Source organism: Nothoprocta perdicaria, unplaced genomic scaffold (genome assembly GCF_003342845.1).
Source record: "Nothoprocta perdicaria isolate Ctin4 unplaced genomic scaffold, notPer1 scaffold_101, whole genome shotgun sequence".
Taxonomy (NCBI): Eukaryota; Metazoa; Chordata; class Aves; order Tinamiformes; family Tinamidae; genus Nothoprocta; species Nothoprocta perdicaria.
Window position 1 is genome coordinate 1549048 of NW_020454106.1, and position 17283 is coordinate 1566330.

The 17283-nt window shown below is 43.0% G+C and overlaps 1 protein-coding gene across 2 annotated transcripts in view; it reads right to left on the bottom strand.

Annotated features, from left to right (window-relative positions):
- Positions 1-511: 511 nt before the first annotated feature.
- The window catches only part of MSRA (methionine sulfoxide reductase A), a 229153-nt gene continuing 212381 nt past the window's right edge, over positions 512-17283 (bottom strand). For both annotated transcript variants that reach the window (XM_026040882.1, XM_026040887.1), the window contains exon 6: positions 512-1171. In XM_026040882.1, the coding sequence (XP_025896667.1) occupies positions 1007-1171 (165 nt within the window). In that variant the 3' untranslated portion in view covers positions 512-1006. The remainder of the gene's footprint in view (positions 1172-17283) is intronic.

Here is a 17283-nt window from a genome sequence, read left to right on the forward strand (position 1 = left end):
CTGTGTCACATACCATGTTTGTAAAGAACCTGCTCTTGGTGACCCCTGCTCTTGGTGGGGGGCTCCACAAGCTACTGAAGTACCAATAATTAATCACAGGAATGACTGTGTTATAACGCACCCAATATGAATTCTTCTCTGTACTGTCATGCACAATAATACAGATTTAAAAGCCCCAGTATTTAATTAGCAGTCTGCAGTCCTTTATAATTTTTGATCCTTTTTTTGAGATCTGTACAGACATATTTAGAGCCATGGAATACATAATTGACAACATTTTTCCTTTTTTTTTTTTTTTTTTTTTTTGTAATTTATTGCAGCATATGAAGCAAAGTTGAATTCTTTTTTGCGTTTATACATTTTTTGGAACTGTCAACAAGAAATATCACAGCACAGTTTTTATCCTTTTTTTTACTAAAATGGTTTCAGAAAATAGGCACTAGAGGTGATATTTATACATTGCTGTGAAGGTGATACTGTGAAGRAATTGCTGATCTTATAAATTCGCCATTCTTAACGATATCAAATTACAGAGTTTTGATAGCTAAGATGATCTCAACTATTATCTCCAAAAGCCAAAGCTCTCACAACACAAGCAAATTCATTAAACCAAGATGATAAATATGCCTATAAGCATTAGCTGTGCAAGGAGGTTAGCAGGGGCTCCCCCTAATKAGGCACCCCCTCATCCATCTCTTTYGAGTTCACCTCAACACACCAAGACAAACTTAAAAATTTTGCTTTTCTTTCCAAATCACAAGATTGCAAGGAAATGCACAGAAGGAGAGGTTGCATTCATAAACAGGAGCTGTTTCAGCCTCAGCTTTGGCTTTTTAGGGTCTTTGAATGCAAAGCAATGCCAGCCACTAAAATTAAAAAGCACCAGCCTTACAGGGTGCCCAAATCTTTCCAGACTGATTCTGCAGGCACATGATAACATCCCTTTGGGTTGTCCACTTCTTTGTTTCTTTCCAACAAGCCCCTCATACAATGGCCTGAGCGGATGCTATTTATTGATCCCGATGGGACAGGAAAGTCCTGTGCCCCCCATCCCACAGTAGCCGTTGGGGTTCTTGCTGAGGTACTGCTGATGGTAATCTTCGGCAAGGTAGAAGTCCGGAGCCTCCCGGATTTCTGTTGTGATGGCCCCAAAACCGCCCTCTGTCAATACCTGTCAAGATATGACATGGAAATCCATTAGTGGTTTGTTGGCTTCTCTGATGATGGACAACGTTAGGCTTCCTCTTACTAGAACATCACATGAAGTTCTTGGACCCTTGCAAGCCCAGGCTAGACCAAAGTATTCTCCAACTGGCTTTCACATCTGTTTTTCGCTTTTTTTCACCATGTTCCTGCTTAGTAACCTCTTTAGTGATTACTAAAGAAGGGAAAGGTGAACATAAGACCAKAGCATATAAAACAAATGTCTGTTAACGGAGGATGGTGCACTGCCTTTTATCAACCTGTGCATTCCTAATGCCCACAGTGTCTCCTAATTTAYAGAACGAGACTGCAGGTATGTGTTTTATACRCTRTGGTCTTATGTTCACCTTTCTCTTCTTTAGTAATCACTAAAGAGGTTGCAACGGTCCAAGAACTTCATGTGATGGGTACCTCCACTTTGACATGTGCTGTCAGCTCCAAATTCCCTGTTGCCAAGTAGTTCTGCACAAAATCTCGACCTCACTGATGTCAATGGGAATTAAGAACTGGGCTCTTTCTACAGAATCACTGGAATCCCGTTCTCCAAAAGGAATAATTCCATCATGGCCAGAAAGGTATCTTTAAGGCAAATTATGGCTCATTTCTGAAAGATTTGCCAGTCCGCAGGCCAACAGCAATAAACAACTTGTAGAAAGAGAAGGAATGCAAGGGGAATTTTAAATTAGACTTCATTTTCTTTCTGAAATTCCCTAAATGAATTTTAAAGGCCTCAAAKATTTCAGATAGAGGAAACTTTCCTTTTATACCATAATTTTTACCTACAAATTTCTTTTTTCCTAAGGAAAAATATAAAACAACACTTCAGAGATTATTCTCATTTTAGTGGGGACACAACCTGTGCTCAGTGAAGTCTGTGATAACCTAAAAAGCACTTTAATGGTGTCAGACTGGAGGTTTTTGCTCTTGTAAAGTATACTTGTAAAGTGCGGGACATAAATAGAACTGCATTGCTATCCGCCAGATTTGACAGCAAGATCAACTGAAAGAACAAAGGGTTAGCGTTTAAGATTGCCACACAAATGTGCGTTGTCTCCTCATACTGACAAATAAATAAAAACAAATCATCACACAGAATCACAAAAACTGAGCTGGGAGAACCTGAWGTGAGTCATCCAGGCTAATGTCTTTCATAAGGATAGAACTAATGATAGGGCTCCTCTCAGCAGAAATTGGTTGGAATGTTCCTGAAACATGTCCAGAAATGAAGATCCTCAAGTTCTCTCAAGCAGTCCATTCCAATACAAGTCCATCCTGTTAGAGACTATTCTTCTTAAAGTTTAACCCTGGCATGCCTACTGCTTTCATTTGAGGCCACTATTTTTGTCCTACTCATCATGGATGCAGAATTTGTTCCCTTCTTCTCTGGGACAGTCTTCTACACCCTTGGTTGGGTAGAGAGAAGGGTGGCATGTAAGGGAAATACCCTATCTTGCCTCTAGACATGAGCCAACATGAGGAATGGAAGGTGATTCTTGGGGGATCGGGAGCCTAGGGATACCTGGAACAGGGTTCTCTAGATCCTGCCTCAATCCACCTAATCGTGACCACAGCCAGACAGAATATGCTATCTGAAGTAGAGTAGTGATTTATTCTGCTCATTTCACTACCTGGAGGAGATATTTTGCTGTATTCCATTTGCAGTCARGGAAAAAGCAGCACATCCATATAAAACCCAAGACCAACTCATCTGTGGAGGTCCTGAGTTCCTCATCAGAGACCTAAATTCTCAGTGTAGATTAGGAAGAGGTTGACAAGCTAATTCCTTGTGAGATCCCGTATTTCAGCATGCAAAGGTCAAAAAGGGAAATTTCACTRGAATTTGTTTTCTCCAGTGAAATCAATAAACAATATYCTTAATCTACGGACAGGTTTTGTGCTAAGAGAATCAGATTATTTGCTTGCCAGATGTGCGAGTGAAGAAGACAGAGTGAAGGTATGTATCAAAACAGGTTTGTAACAACAAAAGCCAAAAGACGTCAACTCTACTGCTTGTAAAAAACAATATTTCACTTACCAACATTTCTAGCACGGAAAAGCACTTTTTAAATGATCTTCACTGCAGAAAGATGGCAGGAACTCTGCCATTATGGGCATTAGTCATGCTATAAATGTATGTAAAATTGGCTTCCCCCCTTGTCTGAGTCATGGGGATGCTGCCGGAGCAGTGGATATTTTTCTACTGTGCAAAACAGGGTTTGTTACAGATTTTCACCTACGACTTTTCCAACATTGGCCTAATTTTGTGGGGCTGGAAAATCCTTCCTGTTCGATAACTACCACAAGAGGGCATAAACACCATTTATCCGTTTCAGAGCGGCGAGCAGGCTATTAAAACAGCGCAGAAACCCAAGACAACTCATTATGCTGCACTTTGGTCATTAGCAAAAGACACCAGCGCCGTTGTGGGAAGCAGCAGGAACGCCGGGCTCCGACACGCTGCCAAACACTACCTTGCATGTTTTGATTTTCCCCGGGAAAATATTTTCCTCGCACTGCCTGTGTCAAGGCGAAGATAAAAACATCACTGGGAAAGATGACGGAGTTCACGAGGCGCTGGCTCCGGCAGGTGTAAATCAGCCCGCGCTGATTGATTTCCCGAGGCAGATATAATTTGATGATAATTCTGCTCGAGCAGGTTTTTTGGTCCTTGCTGTCACACGGCTCCCGAGCCCGTCCGACGTGAGCTCCCATTGCGCTGCTGCTGCCAACAGGGCTCGTGCAGCCTTTGGATGCAGAAACAGAGCAGAGCGGATTAGGGAGAGGGGAGTTAACCCTCGAGACCATCTATGCAGTGCAGGGATTTTTTAAGGTGCTGCTGGACGTTATTCCTCCCCAATATTACGCTGTAATTCAAACTTAATTCATGAATTTAAGAGAATTCTGCAGCTTTTGTTGCCAGAAGACCACAATGGTCCTTTAACTGACTATGATCTGTTCCCCACAAAAAACCTGCCAGGTTCTCCTGGAGAGCAGCCCAAACCAAAGCAGAATCCAAATCCTGCCCAGCTAAAGAGGACCAAGAGGATTTAATCATCTCTGTACGTCAGGATAAGGGTTGGAGCAGAAACACGCTGGAGTCAGACCTGGGAACATCCTCAGCACTGCTACATTTTCAACCTGTATTTACTTTTGRCATACAGAAGATTTTGTTGGATGAGTTTCTTCAATTCCTTATGGACTGTGAAAGCTTTTTCTTCTAGTTTGCTTTAGCCCTGTTGACTCACCATTTCATTTCTTCCTTTGTTGTCAAAAAATAATTCCTTATTCACCTCCTCCTCGGCAATCCTGATTTTACACCTCTACCTCAACCTTGCTCATTCATTTCTTTTGCAAGGCTCACCAGCTTAAGCTGTTTCAACTCGCCACTTCATAACTCAGGTCAGCCTTGGTGCCCTTCTCTGAATCTTTTCCAGTTCTATTTCACCATTTCATTGAGAAGGGATGACTGGAATTGCACTCAGTATTCAAGATYGCCACGGGTTTATTCAGTGGTCTGCTTACATTTTCTCTTTTATTCTCCATCTCTTTCCCAGTAATTCTTAGCATTCCACTTGCCTTTCTGACCTCTGCTGAGCACTGAGCAGACATTTTCAAAGAACCATCTGCGATGACGCCAGGACCTCTTTCATGGGCTAATTTAAATCCTATCATTGTGTCTGTACTTGACTTTTATTGACATGGCATTTCATCAACTATTTTATTGCCCAGACATTTGATATTGTCAGATTTTTCTGCAACTTTTTGCAACTTTTTTCTGCTTTTGCTTACCTTGAACAACTCCATACCATCCAGCAGCAGATTTGGGCACACCACTATCAACCGAMCCTCTTTTCCAACCCTCTTATGAGTATATTGAACAGCACAGGTTCTCAAGAGACATGGTAAGCAATGTCCCTGCCTTGTGAAAAGTGCAGAGTTATTTGTATCATTTATTTCCTATCATCTACAACCAGTTGTTCATTCAGAAGAGAAACTTTCTTCTTATGCCACGGCAGCTGCCTCCCCTACCTACCCACTTGCTCTCTTCAGAGAACTATACTGTATTTGCAAGACATGAGTCTCCTCTGCTGAAGTCACGCGGACTCTTCTCTGAGTCCATCGTGCTCAGGTTTGTGCCTGTGATCATCTGGTAGCTCGATCAATGGTAGATTCTGGTAGATGGATTAATCTGCAGGGTAAAACATCAGGTTTATTTGTCTATAATTTTGCTGGACCATTTTGGAGCCTGTTTAAGTACAGATGAAAACTACCTTTTACTACTTTGGTACCAAAATTACCAACGAAAGCACAGCTTACCCAACATATGGTAGACTCCAAGAAACCAAACCACTCAACCCAAAGRGATTGGGTGCAAAACATGCAAGCAACTGCATTTAGCACGCAATATTTCTTTACCTTGATTTGCTGCTGCCCCCTGAACTGTGAATAATTGCTGCTTCAGCTTTTTGTAGCCAGCTGATTATACAGAGCCAGAATCTGTCAAAATATTTAGTCGTTTTGACGGTGCAGCATCACAGCAGCACGTTCAAGGTGTTTGGCTCCTTGTTTATATCCAGATGAAAGCTGGTAATATTTGTAAAGGGCCTTAAGAATTCGGAATGAACTCTACATGAAAAGCCTGGCTGCCTTGTAGCTTCAAATAATTTAAGGAATAGATTGGAAGCTTTGATATCCTGGTACTTTGATATATTGCACTGAAAATGCATGGCTCATGGAAGTCTGAAGGAGGGGGTTGAACCCACTTAGAAATCTGAAAGAAAAAGCTTTAAAATGGGTTTTCTTAAATGCAACCATTTAATTTTCTGAGCAGMGGCATTAGTTAAGTAGCAGAGCATTAATTGGTTTCAAGCATTTTGTGGCTTTTAATAAAAACAGCATCATCCTGTGTTTGATTTCGTACGCATTTTAAAAGCAAGTTGACTGCCTGTACTCAGGCCACTGTGATGATCCAGCTGCTCCCACATCCTAGTGAGTTCCTCTAAGCTCCTGTATTTCTAAGGGACCCTCTGATATCACTGATGCTGAAGATACTGCAGACTATCTTGACATCTCTGACAGCTCATGCTTCTGTACCATCATTCATCCCTGATGCAAAACCATAAGGAAAGTGGAGTATTCCAGCAAGGAGTGCCTATTTAAGACCTCTAGAGCTATCCATTTATTACATGCCACAATGAAATTCAGCTCTACTCTTCCCCAAAAGGCTGAGAGCTAAAGGAGCTGCTTGATTTCTGAAGAAGACCTGCAAGAATCTATTGCCCAGATGCAATCCTCTGTAGGATGGGAGTGCATGTACCTACCAGATACAGAATTACTGTGGTATTTTCCACTGGAAAACAAACTAACTGACTTTGCCAATTTGGGGATTAGTTGCTGGCAGACTCAGGAGGAGAAATGCAGCAACAGAGGGTTGCTTGTATCGAGGACCAGCTATCCCTGTTTTGGGCAAGTAGAACTTACATGATGAGTAGCAGGAGGCATCAAATGTGCAATTAAAAGACAATGCTTTATTTTCTGTCAGCTGCGAAGTGTCAATGTGATATACCTCTTGTGTAAGTCAAGGCAGCCTGCTCTGCAGTAGAGCATCCTACCAGGATATTATTTTAAATAGTTTTCTTGGTGCTGCCTTCCATTGGTTCGAGCACAGCACTGGTAAACACTCTGCTGACCTTCTAGCTAATATTAAAATTCATTCTGCTTTTAGATAGGGCCCAGTCTTTCCTTTGACACTTACTAATGCCGGCTTTTCCAAACTAATTGATGTCAGCGACCTGTGCAAGAACCCTGGAATGGGCTGAAATCCTCTCAAGCTGGTAAAAAAAAATAAATAAAAAATAATCCATGGAGGTGACCTCATTTCAGCAATCCTCTGCACCGAGCCAGGKAGGCAAAACAGTCCTGCCAGGGAAAACACAGAGGCAGTGATTGCAAGGGCTGAAATCCAACCCTGACCACCACACATGAACTTGGCCAAGGTGTTCACATTCTTCTGCTTTCGTTTACTTCTCCACACTGTCGTTGGGATAATATCGATATATTTGATAGGTGCTGCAAGAATCGATTAGCTAATGCTTGCACAGGGCTTGGGAGCGTTGTATAATTAGCGAATGCTTGTACAGGGTTTTGGAGTGCTACATAATTTCTAAGTATTATGAATAACCTTGCAGGGAATCTATGTAGTCTGAAAACTTGCTTTGCAGTGTGCCCCTTACAATCAGGTAGACTGAAACTGGGAATCACTGAATTATGCTGGTGCAAATTCAGCACCCTTCATGGGTGTAGGCACATGAATCTAAGGGTAGAAACGGATCYACTCACTTTATAACTAGGTTTGGTCTTTGCTGCAATAGAAATCAAACTGCTATGGACTATATGATAAATCCAAAGACATAATGGTTYTACAGGGACCATGCCTAACCTGGTCAAAGAAGGAAATGCAGCTGCACAGACCTATGGTAATCGTTTATAGGAGTGCATCCTTCTGGGGCAGCACACAGAAAAATGCAAATAAGAAACAAATGCAATAGATACCAAAAAGATGATGGTGCAAAATGCTCAGCTGAAGAACCTTCATTCTAATGTATAAGTCTGCAAAACTGATTTTGCCAGAGCTGTGAGCCTGTCAACAAAAAGCCACACACACAGAGCAGAGCATGTCATCTGGATCGAGTAAATTGAACCCAGCAAGACACTTGATGGGCCGTAGGGGAAAGCTGTGCATGCAGTCTGCTTCGTTGGTTTGAAGATCTGCTTTCTTGGAAATGCTTTTCCCCTAAATACTTGGCTTGAAGGAGGATGCTGGGTCACTCCTTCCCACCAGAGGGAAAGGAAATGCTGGGTTTGGGTACAAATCAGATCTGCCAAGGTAAATCACAGCTGGTGAATAGCCTGGATGTTAATATATCTGACCCCCAAGTGGAGATGCTCAGAGGGTCTACAAGGAGCAGGGGTGAAGTTAGGCTGATGCTTCCCAGTATTTTATATCTGAGTAGACTTCCTTGTTGTCCACAACACTCAGCCATGCCAGTTGAAATGGCAGATTTATGTAGACAGACTTCTCTGCACCCTCTAGCAATGGTCGTGGCGGTAGGGGAAATCAACATTGAGTCTGTCCTAAATTGTACTAAGCTGAACTGACAGTGAAATCAAGTCTATGATTCTATTTTTTCCTCTTGGAAACTGATCCTATGAACATGTATGCAAAGAGAGTTGTATCCTGCTCTTCCCCATCTCAGTATAATTCTCGATTCAAAGTTTTTGCTCCAGATACAGATTGGAAGAGTAGGATTGACTTGACCTAAAATCTTTACAAGCTTGACTTCCAGAACAGAGCTTTCTGAGCACCCACCCTTCCTCCTCTGGAGGGAAGAAAGATGAAAGTAAAGAATGGCACCAGGGGGCATTTAGGAGATAAAGGAAGATAACATTAGCAGAGATAAAAGTCATCTTGCTCAACCAGCATCTGGGAACTAATTAGGTGTTGAAGGAGACCATTGAGAGAGATGGAAATTCTGTTTGTCTAGCCAATTTTAACGCAGCCAAACAGCCTTTTACTGTACATCCTGCATAGATAATTTATGATGGATAAGAAAAGATATGCCCTGTTCTGACTCTCAGTGAACCAARGCTAAAATCTATTCAGTGATTTGAGACTATAGACTGTTCTTCACTTATAACTCAACCATTACTTCTATATTCCTGAAATGAAACACGGCCAGGTCCAAACTAAGATGGGGGTCACTAATGTCCACTCACATCTCTACATGAAGAATGAAGCTCAGTGCAGTATCTTCCAAGCTAGTGAGAACCAGAGCTGGTATCTCCACATGATGCAGTCTTGAAGGATACGAGAAGCCAGGTCCTAAAGCCATGAAATGCAAAGCCAGGAGAGTGCATCCACCCTCTCTCTAAAGAGAGAAAATACACCATATAGAAACGCTGTGTTTATATGGCTTTATTCCTTTCATTAGCTTGACCACCTCTGATCCATGATTCATTGCAGAGTGCCCTATATGATATGAGGTAAGACACATAATTTGCATATGTGCAAATGCATTTCATCTGCACCAGCACCTATACCATCTATCCCCACCCAGGGCAGGACCATATGCTGCACAACACAGTCAATGTCTATAGAAGGGAGCACTGACCACACTCCTCTAGGCTGAGAAGAGATGGATCGAGCTCAAGATTTATGTGCCCATCACTCACAGAGCGGCCCATCTCATCTCAAAAGAAATGCAAAACTGAGTCTTCTCCCACAGTGAGAAGTRAGGTGGACGTTCTCAGAGGCAGAASTATGTCAAGACCACTTGGATGGATCAGCCCAGCTTGAGTTTTGCCAAATTTCCAGCTGAACTTCCCATTCTGGTTGGAAATGGAAACCAGGCATTTTTTCAATTGTCTGTGTTGTCAAAACAGYTGCTGCATTTCCAGCCTGGGGCAAGTGACCTCTCTGTAGGACAAATTTCAATGGAATTTTTCTGGATTTTTATCCGCATAACAGATCACAGAGAGGGCCAGCACTTTAAAGCAATTTGAATCCTTCAGGAAGATAAATTGCTTCTGTTATCAAATATATGCATAATTACCCCTAAAATCGTATTTGAAATGGTAACCAGAGAATACAATTTCATCCTGCACCAAGCCCCAGAAAGTCAAGAGAAAATGAATAGAGCACATTTTTAATCAGAAGATAAGCAGTTTTCCAGCTCCTATATATAGTAGGGCCTGGAAGAATGCATGCAATAAGCAGAAGAAAGCGTTAGGAGGGTAAAAATCCACCGTGTTTTGGCTTTGGACTTCAGGAGGTAGTGAGTATAAGATAGCGTGAAACACAAAGAAGCCTTTGTTGTTTACATCTGAAGTTTAGAAGTGGCACAGTGTGAATAAACAAAGGATGTTCCATGAAACATCGCATCCGTGATATACTCCCTCAGTGTGAGCTCCAGAAACTGCGTGTAAATAGAGGCATTGCCTTCTAGCTTGAGAAAAAAGGAGGTAAACTTTAAAGTTTGCCTTCCAGAAAATCTCATTTTCCCACATCTTTAGGGTTTGGCTAGGTTTTTAACTGGTAAGAAACGCATGAGCTTAATAGGGCTAAGATCTGGATTGTTTAGCATTGGCTTTCAGGTTGGTTAAGCTTCTTATTAAGGATAATTGTACACATGCTTTCAGAAACCTGAATTAGCTCCTTGCTATCTTTGCATGGAAAAAAAAAATCTATTCTCAAGTACTTGGATGATGTCAAGTGATTTATTTTGAATGCAGGGATGAAAATGCTGCGCTGTCATGATAGTTCCACAAGTAACTGCTTATTTTATAGGGGGACGTATTAGGAAGGCAGGATATTTTGGTAAGGACAGAATCAAAGGACATATCTATATTTTTATATATATATATATATAAAACAGAAGGTGGAATAAGACTAATAAGAACAAGTTAYGCCCTTGATCTCTACAGACGTAATCCCTGTGTACTCCAGTGAAGACTCGGTTCCTCCTAAAAATACGGATTAAGGGATCATGGATCAATTCTGCTGCCAAAAAACACACTCAAAACAATCACAAAAATGGGGTACTCCATTTGAGGCAGTCAGGGCTATGAGAGACATGCTCATGAGACTGGCAGGCCTGACCAAAGAGTGATGGGGACAGGCCTCTATCCTAGGACAAGCCCAACTGCACCTCAATATCTATGTTTAGGCAACAGTAATGAAGCCCAGGAGTGAGTCTATGTCCTAAAATAGACAAAAGTGACCAAGTGTTCAGGGGAAGCAGGCATAGCTGGAGCAAAACAAGATGATGATCTACTAAACCCAGTATCATCCACTGCATCACCTTGCTAGGGCCAAGGACAAGCAAGGGACCAAGGACAGCTTGGATACAAGCTGTCTAGGAAGACTAAACTACTGGTTAGCTATTGGTTCATGAAACAATTTTTATTGGCTTCACGACACACGAGAAAATAAGATGAAACCGGATAAAAAAGTCTTGCAGATGCTTCTTTCTCACTTTTAACACAGATTATTACTGTATAAATAATCCAACCTCTGTAAGGTCTACTCACCTACTGAATCTTTGGTGAAGATCTTGGGATGGACCATGAATTACAGACACATTTTCCATAGCAAGTGTTTTCACCAAACACAATTGCAAAGATCTGAGTTATTTCTTAAGTGTTAATATCCACTTTTCTTCCTGAGTGAGCACTCCTGAAAGCAGATGGCTTCTGCCTACAAACCCACAGACKGAAAGAACAAAGTCAAACTTTGGATGCTGCCTAGAAAACTGGAAATATGACCCGCACCATTTGCAAAGCAAGTTTATTTCGACACCCCAGGCCTTGCCTAGGCATATTTACTTAATCCAATTATTCTCCTTCTGCAACAACTTTGAAAACCGATTACATCAGCAGCAAAAATGTTCAGTAAAAAAAAAAAAAAAAAAGAGGGGAAAAAAATCCATGTCCTAATTCCATGTCCTTTTGATGACTTTTTTCCCAAGCCATAGTGATTTCTCATTAAAGAGATGCACCTTAGAATTACACAAAAACAGCAGTGAAGGAAACCTGAGCGTGTCCAGCTCATCCCTTGCTCTACCTTCTTCCTGCTAGAGTTTATATACAAAGTGCTCTCACATCTGCACTTAGCATCCCTCACCACAAAAATAATCCGCAGGACAGGCTTGGATGAAAGCAGATCTGCTTCACACGGTCAACAGGTTAATCTGTCAGTTAGCTTAGAAAATACCAGCCCATTTCTTTGGCCAAACTCTGCTCATTGTAGAAACCCACCAGGATCACTGAAGTGCATTTAGACTGTGGCAAAAGAGGTTTGGGTTTGGCCATTGGTAAAACAAAACCTCCAAGCTGAATGGAGAGGAAGCAAAGAAAATGCCGGGAATGCACTTCCCATTTTTCTTCCGAGAGAACCTGGCATTTGCAGCACATCATCTTCCCCTGCCAGCTAGGGAACAGCAGCRACTTGGCAGAGGTTGGATAGCCAGATGTCATCCTCATCTGGTTGCCTTGGCTCGGGCTGTTCGCTTGAAATGAGCAGCAAAACAGAGCAAGGATGGGGTCTTCCYGGTGCCCCTTGCCTGACGAGAAATAAAGAGGAGAGGTCTTTTGGGTGAAGCCTTGGTCCTTTGAACCTGGCATCGCTCGGCATCKTTCTGCTCAACCTACAGCCCTCACTGGACACAACTGAGAGGATGGAGGTAGGGTGAACAAGTCGGGGATGAAGCAGGAGAYGGGAATTAGTTGGACAGCTGTCTCTCTTCGGGTGATGGATGCACAGCAAACCATCTCCCCGCACGTTTCCCCCAGGCAGCTCTGAACACGTCCACGTCTAAAACGTGCTGCATCTCCAGCCCATCATTAGGCTATTACAGATGCTGGGATGCATATAGAGATATGCAGGCAAATCTCACCCATCCCTCCTCGCACACGCTCCTTTCAACACAGCAGAAGAGCTGAACAGATCAGCMAACGCTTGCCAGGGTTTTGATGCGGCAGCAAAGCCATAAATGCCTTCAGACCCAGGCAACAGAGGAGGGAAATGCATCACACACTAGCTAAGCCCCTGGGTGCCAAACCCTCTATCAGAATTACTTGGTGACCACAAGCCTCAGCGTGTGCGTGCATGTTTGTATACACATTGATACGTGCGATAAGAAGGCTGCTTCGTGGTGAAATCTGCCAATAAACCTATTTTTTTCCCTTTTTTTTTTTTTGTGTTGCCATCTGCTACGAAGAGAGCAAGCACCTGTTAGGAGCAGCTGCTTGAATGCAGGATGGAGGTAAGAGAAAAAGCAGCCTCATTTTGGAGCTGGCCTGCCGCAGGTAGCACATGGCTGGCGCTGCCAAGGATGCCAAGCGGTCCTTTCTGAGCTCAGCCTAATTAGGCAGCGGCTAGTGCGATAAAACAGCAGAAATTCACTTAGGTTATTACGGGGAGCGGAGCAAAATGATGGTGCCCCCTCCAAGCTCTCCCAGTACCATCCCGATGTCGTTTCTCYGGAGGGAAGCTGCCCCTTTGCGTCCTTCTCACTTGGCTCGCTTGAGGGTTTCTTGAGCAGAAGGGACTGAAGCACTGCCTGTGACCAAGGTTATCGGCACCAACAGATGCCAGCCCTGCCAGGCTGTCACTTTCTCCAAGGAAARGGACACAGGAGTCACCACTTGGGCATCTCAAGCTGGACACAGCAGATGCCGTGAAGGGCTTCTCGTGCTCTCCCAAGCTACACATCCAAGATCATGAGTCTTGTGGTCTTTTGGCCTCTGCCACCACGGCTGACAGCACGGATGGCTTCAGCTCTGCTCCCCTTAGCCCGTTCCTACAGTATCTGTATCTCCACTGAAGGAAAAAGTTCATTTAATTGGTTCTTTTCCAATCTTCTGAGCTTATATCCCTTTTGATACGGGTTTCTTCAGCTGGTGAATACAACGTTTGTGYTCCCATAGCTGAGCTCAGCTCACTGCATTCAAAATGGCCAGCACCCCTGTGCTTGAAAGGGGTTTTGGTCTCAAAAATCAGGAAGCTTGCAGGGGATTTTCACGATCCTCTTTATCATATCATGTTTGATCTAATGATCATTGGGGAAGAAAGAAACAGCATTATGAGGAGCTATTACCTACAGGTAGGTAACAGAAAGAGGAAGAAAATGGATGAGTTTCCTTTGCACAGAGAAGATTTGCAGTAGACACAGATATTCAGGCATTTCCTGAGGCACAAGTCTATCCAAACATCTCCCTTTTCCCTTGCCTTCCCTTGTCTTCCTTTCTCTTGCCTTCCCTTGCCTTGACTTCTTCTYCCTTGCTCTGGCCTTGCTTTGACTTCCCTTGACTTGCTTTTCCTTGTCTTGCCTTGCCTTCCTTTCCCTTGTCTTACCTTGCCCTCCTTTCCCTTCTTTTATTCTTTTCCTTCCTTTCACTGCTCCCCTCATGTTCTTTTGGAGTCTYCATTGCTTTCCTCTCCAACCCCGTTCTCCTACCTCCCTTTTCCTGCCTTCCCCAGCCATCCTGTCCTACGAGGATGCCAAGCGTTTGTCTCACACGCTGTTATTTACAAACAGGACGCCCAACTCATTCAATATCAGAGCCGATATTTCCTTGAACGTCAGCAAAGAGCCGTAGAAGCTAATGCACAGACACAGATGCCGTGCTCAGAACCAAGGGATATCCCCAAAGTGTTTTGGAGGCTCCAGCCTCAATTGCCCATTATCGCTCCCGGCCGCGTTACAGTTCGGCTGGCTCAGAATTCCTGGTGCCAAGAGCCAAGCAGGGAAGCAACCCGTGTGGGAGATGGGTCATGGAAACCAGGGCGAGCATGCAAGGTTGGCAGAGGAATTAACATCTCTCCTGCCTGCAAAGGAGTAAATCTCACTGCAGAGCAGTGGAACAAACACCAAACTGCACAAAGCCATCGCGTTGAGTCACTTCTCTGAGCAACATCTTCGGTCAAGCGATTCTTTTTTTAACTTCTTAATGCAGACCTATCTGTAAGCACATCTGTAAGCATATAGATTGATGCCTCCTGGGACAGGCCTAATGGGTTCTGCATCCACTCCGGCTCATTTCTTTGTAAAGCTTTGGCTCTACCGTGGSAGAACTGAATAGAGTCTTTCACTGATGGGTGGGTTTTTTTTTTCATTCTGAATTTAAATGTAGAAACTGAAATTGCGGGTTATTATCGCCACGAGAAACAATAACAGAGAAGGTAAGAGCCTTAGCTTAGGAATTCAGCACCACGGAACCATTCAAGGTCAGGATGGATGAGCTAATTAATGCTACCCTCTGCCCTCTAAATTAGCCATATATTCACTTAAGTGCTTCTGCTCACCACTTGCTGAAGGGTGCTGCTGCAAGAGCACGCAGAGCTCTCCTGCTTGCTTTTAGGCAAAAAAAGGCTGTTTCCTAACAAGCAGCATCTCCTTTAGTTTTGCATCTGTGATCCACAGTGGAATTTTGGCCAGGATGAGGAGCCCACGGTTATGGATCAGGGGGAAAGTCCAAGGTGTTGGTGCTTGTGCCCAAGAGCACCACATAAGTGAAGCTTTCCCCTATGCCCAGCTGAAGAATCATGGGCTGAATTCGCCCTCAAGAGCAGCCCAGAAGTTTTACTTGTGGGCTTTTAACACAAATAAAACCCACTCAAGGTGCAGTGAAACAGTAAAATATTAATTTTTTATTTTCTTTTTTAATACCCAGGTATAATCAGAGGAAGACCTCCCACGCCTCAGAACAGCTCAGTCATTGAAGCAATCTGTTGAGGGGGCCTAACTCCACGGTCTCCCTCCAAAAAACTTCCAGCCCATCAAAAAGCAAAAAAGAAAGAAACAAAAAAAGAAAAGAAAAAAAGAGGGAAAAAAAAAGAAGAAAAAAAAAAAAGAGGGAAAAAAAATCCTTGTTCATGCTGTTACAGTTTAGGAACTGCTGGCATCTCCATCTCCGAGAGGAGGAAGAGCAGAGAGCTGACTGCTCAGCAGCTGAGAACGTGTGTGCTGGAAGCAGCCCGCCTGAGCAGATGGTGAAATGATTACTGCCAGTAAATGTTAGAGTCCTCTCTTTTTCTCCACCCCCCCCYTTTTTTTTTTAACTTGAATTCTGAACAACAGGGGAAAAATAATTACAAAGAATACATGAAAGCAGCTTGATTTCCATTTTTTTTTTTAATTTTTTTTGAAAGCCTGTGCATCTTGTTCCTTTCTGATACCTAACGCTGGAGAAGTGAACTTTTGCTGTGTCTGCTGGATTAAAATCTCGCAGCGAGCGCTTTGTTCTGGTGGGTTTGACACTGCTGCTGTTTTTCAAGCTGTTTGCTCACCAGGAAATAAAGAGGGGTAGGATCATTTGCTCTATCTACAGGACCTTAACAATGAAATACAGGGAAAAGAAGAAAGAGAGTCACTTGCATAGGATGTAGCCAGAAGATCAGCCTTGAAATCAGCTCTGATGGGCTGTTGGATTATGGAAAGTTTTCACTTGGGACTGGGTTGAGCAATGGGAATGAGGCTTGGTGGATGCCTCTCCTTGACATCATCAGGTAGTTATTGGGTCCCTTCTTGCCTCAAACCCTCTCCTCATCCTCATGTCTTGATCCTCTTCCTTGCYTGATCTCCTCCAGCCCTCCCAGCAACTGAGGAACTCCAAGCAGGAACTGTTAAAACATCCCTCAAATGGGATCATCGGCTCCACTGGAAAGACTGAAGTTGGAGGCAACTTCCCCACTTTCATTTGTTCACTGAGACTTTCCTGGATCTTTCTCATAATTTTCTGCTATCAAATCTCAGGGAAAAAAAAAAAAAGAGCTAAAAGTTAGAAGTTCTGAAATTTGGGGTTCTTATGACATGAAGTCATCAACCAAAATGTGTCCTCCTGGTTTTGGAATGAACTAAGTAGAAGAATGGTCAAAATCTACCAAATTCTCCGAGATCATTAAACTCTTCTTTGAAAGTCAGGGCTGATTTTTTCAAGGTGAAGCCTTAACAGGAGTGAAAGAATAAGATTTTAATTTGAGTTTTAATAATTCTAGGCTTTGAAGGGATATTTTCAATTACAATTGAAAATCCCTTATCCCTTGACAGCTTCCAAGAAAGAAAAGAGAGGAGTAATTGAAATGTTGCATCTTCATTCAAAGGCTCCACCACTTACCACAGAAAAATAACATGAAGGGTGCCGAGAAAGTGGACGACTACACGAATACACCTCTCCTTGAGAGACACCACTTGTATCAAGGACACACGCCTTCAACAACACCATTTGTCTTTGCAATTTAACTGAATTCAGAGCTTACTACTTAAATGCTTAAATAGTAATAACACAAATGGGGACCGACAGATGCTGGTCCTTGYAGATAGGCAATACTAGCTTCTTAGATTAAAGGCTGAGCATTTAGGCTGTGTAATAATGAATAGCATTACAAAGTGTTGTGATGAAAAGCAGATATTCCTATATATGAAAGCACCCTGTACTCGCAGAGGGTGAACCTGGCTTTCTCTTCCTTACATRCTGGATTGCTGTGATTTGAACAAAAAAACACTTGTGAGATAGCACTTC